Below are 7,660 nucleotides of genomic sequence, written 5' to 3' on the forward strand. Positions count from 1 at the left end.
TGATCCAATCTCCAGCTGTTCCCCTCCCTCCTGACTTTCTCTCAGTCCCCTCTCCTTCCTTCCCATGCAGAGGTATAAGGCAAGGCAGCCAAGAGTGCAATGCCTGGAGTCTGTCTGCCTGGGTTCAAATCCTGGATCATGACCTAAGCTAGTCCAATGAGGGTTCTTCTCTGGAAATTTTCAAACTGGAGTTTAATGGTGAGATCCAAGGTAATTCCTGAGTTGCTGGAGAAAATCAATATGGACTCGGAGAGAGTAAAATAAACTAAGTGGAGGCAAGCCAGGGAATGGTGGAAGAGTAAGAGGGGCTCCAGGCTCCAGTCCCAGCTGTCAAAGCTCATGGATACTATAGTCCCTGTAGTGCTGCTTCCGTATATGAACTGTCCCTTGTCCTTCCAACACACCCCTTGGGGGGTGACGCTAGTCTGAACTGGGTTTCTGTCACTTGTAACTGGAAGTGTCCTGGACTAAATCTCTCCCCATACCTGCTTCTTCTTCTCCTGATGTCTCCATCTCTGTAATGGCATTACCGTCCACTCTGAACCAAACCAGAGCCTGAGTCAGCCTTGGCTCCCCCTTTCCCCTCACGTCATTAGGGCCTCCATGCACAAGGCTCTGTGAACAGTTATGTATGTTGTTCACTGAACAAATTTACCTGCCTAAGAAGGTCAGTGGGGGCTGAAGTCCAGCCTGCTCTCTGATTGCCTAGCTATGAACCCTGGTGCAGAGCAGCAACCTCAGGAAAGAAGGGACATTTTTTCCAATTGCACACTAGCTCCTGGGCCTTCTTCATACGTGTAATTGGTTTCCTCAGTGCAGAAACCCTGCATCCTCCTTTCTGCACCTTCTTATACCCCATTATCATATCTCACTGCACGCTTTACCTTTCCTTATAGTATTCCTCACCATTTATTCACTTATTTCTTTGTCTAATGGCTATTTCCCCAGTTGATTTTTTTTTTAAGATTCTATTTATTTATTTGACAGAGAGAGACAACACAAGCAGGGGGAGTGGGAGAGGAAGAAGCAGACTTCCCACCAAGCAGGGAGCCCGATGCGGGGCTCGATCCCAGGACCCTGGGATCATGACCTGAGCCGAAAGCAGACGCTCAATGACTGAGCCACCCAGGTGCCCCTCCCCGGTGGATTTCAAGCTGTGTGAGGGTAAGGACTGTGCCCTCGAAGTTCTCCACTGTACTGTCAACACCTACATTTTATCTGGCACAACTCTCTATTCCTATGCTTTCTCTCACATCCCAGTCGCAGCCCCAGTTCAGGCCATGTCATGTCTCCTCTGAGCAGCCCTCACGGCCTCCTGACAAATCTTCCTGTCTCAAGTCTTGTTCCCTCCTATCCATTTTGCCAGCCCAGACTGGCTTTTCTAAATACAGATTTATTTGTACCCTTCCACTGGTTAGATTCCTCTATGGCTCCCTATTGCCCTCAGGATAAAGTCCAAATGAGGTCCGTTAAGGATCTGCCTCTGCCTTTTCCCCATCTCACCTTTGGCCTCTCCCTGTGAGCACTTTTGGTTCCATGAAAGCACAGTTTACTTTCTGTCACTTTGGGGTCTTTGCACTTCTGTTTCCTCAGCTTGGAGTATCCTTCTTTGGCTCCCCTTCCATGACCAACCCCTTCAAGATTCTTACTAGACGTTAACTGCTTGTCTCTACCTTCTGTTCCTACTGTGTTCCTCTACCACATACACCCCCATTATAACACTTAATTCATTGTGATGTAACCAGCTGCTAAGAGATCCAATCTCCCCAAATGTCTTGGTGTTTTCCACAGTCAGGAACTGTCCACTGGTCTCTGTTTTCACCCAGCATAGGACCTGGCAACTATTGAATGAATGAATTCATAAATGAGCCCCCAAAGGGTCTCAAAGGAGTGTAAAGAAACCCAAGGTGCATCTGGGGAAGCCAGAGGAAAAGTTGAGGATTATTAGTAACAGAGTAGCTCTAGGCAGCTCTTCAGGGACCCTGTATTGGAGACAGCAGAGGCTTTCCCCAGAGCAGAGAGCACAGGTCCTTCTTGCTGGCAACACATCTTGCCTGCAGTCCTCAGGGTCATCCCACTTGGCAAGCAGAGCCTTTGAAAGTGGGCCTGTAAGGTTTTCAGGAAAAAAGTGTCTGTAAGGGTGAGATGTAGGAGACATTGAGGTCCTGATGACAAATGTATGTATGTTTGGGGGGGGGCTTGGGGTGGCATGGGAATGGGAAAGAACTTTTACCAGACTATCCTTCCAGGGGTGCCCTCCCAGCTGTGTGTGTGCGTGCACATATGCATGGGTCTGTGGGCATTGTGTGTTGTCTTTTCTTGTTTCTCAAGACACAGTTCAAATGGCACCTCTTCCAGGAAGTCCTCTCCAGCACCCTGGCTAAATCAGTGTCCCCTCCTCTGCTCTCAGAGCATTTTTAACCAAACCTGAGATGATGCAGGTTTGCACTGCCCTGACAGGGCCAGGATGCTCTAAGTGTTGGGTGCCAGGCTGAGTAGAGACGTCTGTGCCTGTCTGGCCTTCTGTGCGGTCCCCTTAAGAGTACTCCTATCACTGAGAGCCTGTAAGTGTCATACAGCTTACATCGCCCCTTCACACTCAGTTTTTCCTTATAATGCTATGAGCACCTTATCACATTCTCTGTACCCATGAGGCTTCCGAGTGGCACCTAGAGCTACCAAATCCCAGTGTTCCTTCTGGACACCACGCCTGTAGTCCATCTGCCTGGGTTCACTCAGTGTGTATCGAGGGGCGTGATTCTCAAACTTGCACGCACTTTAGAATCTCTTAGGGGAGCTTTTGAAAAATACCAAAACCTGGCCCCGGATATCAGGGGCAGATATATTAAATCAGAATCTCTGGCGAGTGGGGCAGGCATGGATTTTTTTTTTTCACTACTCAAATCATTCTAAAATGCATCCTGACACAAGAACCACTGACCGGCTGCGTGTAGTGATGGGTCAGAGGAACCTCCCCCACGGGTAAGGAGCCAAACGCACCCCTCCCTTCCTAGCCCGCCCCAGGCTCCTTTCTTGCAATCCGTCTTCCGCCTACAGGGGTCGCTGCGGTTCAGCTGGCCCAAGTTTTCGGGGTTTCCTCCCTTCCTAGCCCCATCCCCAGGGAAAGTCGGAGCCACCGCGGTATAAATTAGCGTCTTTATTTCGAACACCTGAGCGAGCGCCTGCGGCTCACCCACCTGCCGTATAAACGTACAAAGTCCCTGTCGCACCGCACACCATGCCTCAGAGATAAATACAGCCCTAGGGGCACCTGCTCTGGCAAAGCAACTCTTATTTACAGGAATAGATTACAAAAGTATTACAAAAAGTGGTCCTGAACTGGGGGAGGGGGTGAAGTGGTTACTGTTACACTTGTTACACGCGGAACGCGAGCGCGCCCCGCGAGCGCTGGGGAAGAGCAAAGCCGTCCGGGGCTCTGGGAGGGAGGCCACGCCCCCTTCAGCCGCACTAGCGTCCGGAGGCGGGGCTTAGATCTGCGCGGGTCCCACCCCGCCCAGGGAATCGGGGTAAGGAAGAGGAAGGGTCTGGCCCCTCAAGGAGGAACACCTAAAGACCATCGCCGCGAGTGTCAGGGAAGGGTGTTGCGTGGAAAAGGACTGTGTCCTTACTGTGGAGCGCGGGAGTGGAAACACACGTCCGTTCTCCCGCCTCTCCCAACTCGGGAGGGGTCGCTTTTAAAGCGCGGTTGGGAGTGGGGGGTTAGCATTTAAGCTCGATCTTTTGGGCGCGAGGGACTCTAGGGGCACCATCCCTCGGGCGCGCAGGCAGCGGAGCCCTCCCATGCGGCCGCCCACCCCCTCAGAGCACCTGGTAGATCGGGTTGGGGTTTGCGCCCGCTGAGCACTGCGGGGCGGCGTCCGGGGAAGGGGTGGGGGCGCCGCGCTCGACCTCGCTCTGGGCGGCCTCTTCTTGTGGGCCGGGAGACGACTCCGGCGGCGCATCCGCCAGCAGAAGCGCGGGCGCGGCGGGGCTCTCGGTGGAGATGCGCTCCACGATGCTGGACAGGCAGTCGAGGCTCGATACCGCAGCACTCTTCCCCGGCCTGGGTTCTACGCGGGGAGGGGTAGGTTAGTATGCAGTTGAGCAGCGAACAAATCTCCCACCTACAGGCTCAGTGCTTTGGGGCAGATAGGAAACTGAAGGCCTGCCCGAGTCCGAGAGGACCCAGGGAGAGTCCGGAGCGAAAAGGGAGGAAGCCGCACGCTTAGTATTTCATTCCCTGTACTGTCTCCCAGGATTGGGGGCGGGAGGGGGGGGGGTCCTAGATAGAGGGAGGCCAGGGCAGCTCAAAGGGGGTAACGTGCGAAGGAGGCGCAAATACGCACCGCTCGGCGCCTCGCTGTAGTAGGTGCCATCGTAGCAGTTCCGCCGCCTGGCACCGCTCGGGGGGCCGCTGTAGTCCATCTGCAAACGGCAAGGGCGCCCGAGTCAGGCTCGGGGACCGCGTGGGGCCAGAGCATCACTCCCGGTAGCCATCCCGCCCCAACTCCCCAGTCTCAGCCACGAGTTCTGGGCCCTGGTTGGGGGATCGGGGCGGACAGGAGCTGACTGCAGCCTCCTCCAGGGCCAACTAGAGGGTGGATAGTCGCCTAGGTGCATAAATCTGCATTTTGTAAATAGGGTAAGTGGAGAAAAGCAGATCTTCATGTCGCTGCAGCAGAGCTCTAACAGCGCCCCCAGTAGGGTGGCTCGCATTTGTCCCGTGCGCCCCCAAGGCACCAGGCCACCCCAGTGACAGCTGCTCAGGACACCGGGGTCCACTCGCGGCAAGGTTCCCAGCCCAAACCTCCCTCTGGCGGGCCCGCTCCCCGCGCTCGGAAACACGTCCCAGATATACCAAGAGCTGCCCTCACTTCTCTAGCTGGGGGTCCTGGCCTTACCATGCCGTCGGAGCAGTTGGAGCGCGGGCTGGACGCGTCTGAGTCGCCACTGTAGTGTTCGCCGCCACGGCCTGGGGGCAGCGGGCCAGGCGCGTAGAAGGCAGCGGCGGCACCAGGGGGCGCGGCGTCCTGGTCGCGCAGCAGCGCCTGCAGGCCTTCGATGTAGCGAATGGCATTGCGCAGGATCTCCACCTTGGGCAGCCGCTGGTTCGGGTTGCTGGACGTGCAGCGCTTGAGCGTCTCGAAAGCCTCGTTGACTTTGCTCAGGCGGCGCCGCTCGCGCATGGTGGCGGCCTTGCGGCGGTCGGCGTTAGTGGTCTTGCGCTTGCACGCTTTGCAGGCCCACAGCAGACAGCGGCCAGCCTGGTGGTGCCCGCTGGGAGCGCGCACATGCTCGTCCTCGCGCGCGCCTGGCGCCGGGTGCACGGCCGCAGGGAAGTGCGAGTGTTCCTCGGGCTTCAGGAGCGCGCCCACGTGCACGAGGCGCGGGTCCAGGTCCTCGAAGAATCGCAGGTCGGAGGAGTCGAAACACGGGTCATCATAGAAATCATCTGCGGAGGCAAAGTTGCAGAGGGAGCCGTCGGGGCCAGTCAAGTCTACGTCTCGGAGTGGCGGCGACAGCAGCTCCATGTCCCTGCAGGGAGTGGCGCAGTCCTAGCTTCGGTAGGGGTTGCCCGAAACTTTCTGCCTCTCTGCAGTCTTGGCCGTGCGGTAGTAAAGTACCGGGGGTCCGAATGTACACCCCACTTCCCCCCCCCCCCCCGCTCTGCCCGGTCCTCTCCGGCCTGATGGGAAAGCGGCGGCAGCGCCCCGGGGCTTCCCCACCCCTATCGTCACGCGAGGCGCCCGGGGCTATTTATCCGGTAGTAGCTTAAGGGCCCCAGAGCCCGAGCGGGCAGCTGGGGGCGGGGGCGCCCGAGGCCAATAGAAACAAGGTGGGGAGGAGCTTGGGATCCCCAGGGTGGCCGCCGGGGCAAGAGACTGGCCAGCCCCCTACCCCTCGAGCCCCGCGCGCGCGCGCGCTCCGACCCCTCCCTAGGCTAGGAGGAAGGCAGAGGCCGGCAGCCCAACGCGGCTGCACTTGGCTCCGGGGCACGCTCGCTCCAAACCTCTCCAGCACCGTACTCGTCCTATGTCCTCGGGAAATGTTGGCCGCGCGCGCTCAACTCCAAGCTGACTTTGGGTCTCCCTCTGTCCTCCGATTTATGGGGGACCTAGGTGCAGGGTGGGAGTAGAAAACAGATCGCGAGAGATTTAGAGAGGGAGACCCATGGCAATAGGGCAGAGACACACTCAGAGCTGAGATAGTGAGACAGTGAGAGAGACAGCCAAGAGACAGAGACAGAGAGCAGAAAGCAAGAGTCAGAGACAAAGAAACCTGCAGTGAGAATTAGAGTCTAAGTGGAAGAACCTGAGACAAACTGGACGTGGCGGCCACGTCACTCGGCCAGTTCCTACCCGGGAGTGGCTCAGAGGGCCGTGGGCCCACCCCACCTTCTCTGGACGCTTAGAAACGCAGCCGCATTTCTGCAGAAGAGGAGAATGGCTGCTAAAGCTTCTCGCCAGTCTCTCCAAGCCCAGGTCCCGCCCCGGCCTGGAGGGAGGGAAGTGAACTCCTGCCTAACTCGACCTGTGTGTTTCCGCAGCGGAGTGTCCTGTGTGGGTCCGGGTGGAGATGTGTCTTCGGCTGGAAAGAAAACTGCTGTTTTTCCCTCCTTCTTGCGCACAGCGCTGCACCAGTGAAGTTCATTGCTCAAAGGCCTCGAAAGCCCAGATTCAGCGTGAGAACCCCATTTCAGAGTGGGATCTTTTGAGAGTAGAGTGTGCAGACCAATGATCTAAGTTCGAGTCCAGATCCCACAGCTTCCTGGGTGATTTTGCCGAAGTCATATCGCCTTCCAAGCCTCAGTTTCCCCACTTTGTAAATTTGGGGATAATAAGAGCGATTTCTTGGAGTGATTGTGGTGGTGGTGAGAATCTAAAGAGACCAAAGATGTGGAGGCCCTCAGTCCGAGATGCAAGGCGATATTATCAAGAGGGCTTGCTTCTGTCGTTGGCACAGACTGGACTCTGTGCTCCCTGCTGTCTTCCCAGCTGTTGGCTGGGGCACTGAGCCCTGACAGAGGCCCATGTAATGTCAGGGCTTAGCTTCTGCTGAAGTCTGAGCTGCATTTCTTCCCAGCAAGCCCACTGGAAAGACTGGGACTAGAAGGAGGAGGCAACCACCTCATGGGACCTCTGGCTCCTTCACAAGCCCTGGGTACCCCCACCCCCAGAATGCCTCTCAGCCTCTTCTTAAATCTCTAGTCCAAATCTTCCTATCAGCGTTCTGGCTAGAGGTCTCCCTTGGATGAGATACCCCTACAGGGGTCTCTCCCCCCCAGCGCCTACAGATAGAAGCAAGAGTTACCATTGTGCCTTTCCCACTAACTTCAGGAAGCTGTCCTAACTGGCTCCCTGGACCCTGGGAAGCTCTTTCTTCCCACCAAACCTATCAGACTCTTTTGGAACCCTGCCTTCTTCACTTCTCTGCCACTAGTAGTGCTGAAGGTCTCCTTCCTGATGTGGTCACCTCCCTTCACTCTATAACACCACCTTCATGTATTCATTCAACACATAGTATGGAGCATCCATTATGTGCCAGGTATTGGTCTAGGTGTTGGGGGATACAGCAATGAATAACACTGAGACTCTGCTCTCGTGGTGTTTGCATTGTAGGGTAGGGAGACAGATAATAAACAAATAAGCCAAAAATATGT

General features: G+C 56.1%; 1 protein-coding gene across 1 annotated transcript; it reads right to left on the reverse strand.

The window, feature by feature from the left end:
* Positions 1–3,819: 3,819 nt before the first annotated feature.
* Positions 3,820–5,531, reverse strand: MYOD1 (myogenic differentiation 1). Its single transcript, XM_021685830.1, has 3 exons — positions 4,902–5,531; positions 4,347–4,425; positions 3,820–4,070 (listed from the first exon to the last, which is right to left on the reverse strand). The coding sequence occupies exons 1-3, from the start codon at positions 5,529–5,531 to the stop codon at positions 3,820–3,822; spliced, it is 960 nt and encodes a 319-aa protein (XP_021541505.1).
* Between the last annotated feature and the right edge of the window lie 2,129 nt (positions 5,532–7,660).

The sequence above is a fragment of the Neomonachus schauinslandi genome, chromosome 11, assembly GCF_002201575.2.
Source record: "Neomonachus schauinslandi chromosome 11, ASM220157v2, whole genome shotgun sequence".
Lineage (NCBI taxonomy): Eukaryota > Metazoa > Chordata > Mammalia > Carnivora > Phocidae > Neomonachus > Neomonachus schauinslandi.

Coding starts and splice junctions, on each gene's coding strand:
- MYOD1 (XM_021685830.1), bottom strand. CDS start 5,531: ATGGAGCTGCTGTCGCCGCCACTCCGAGACGTAGACTTGACTGGCCCC. Junction 4,426..4,901: donor CCAACTGCTCCGACGGCATG/GTAAGGCCAGGA, acceptor TGCCGTTTGCAG/ATGGACTACAGCGGCCCCCC. Junction 4,071..4,346: donor CTACAGCGAGGCGCCGAGCG/GTGCGTATTTGC, acceptor CTCCCCGCGTAG/AACCCAGGCCGGGGAAGAGT.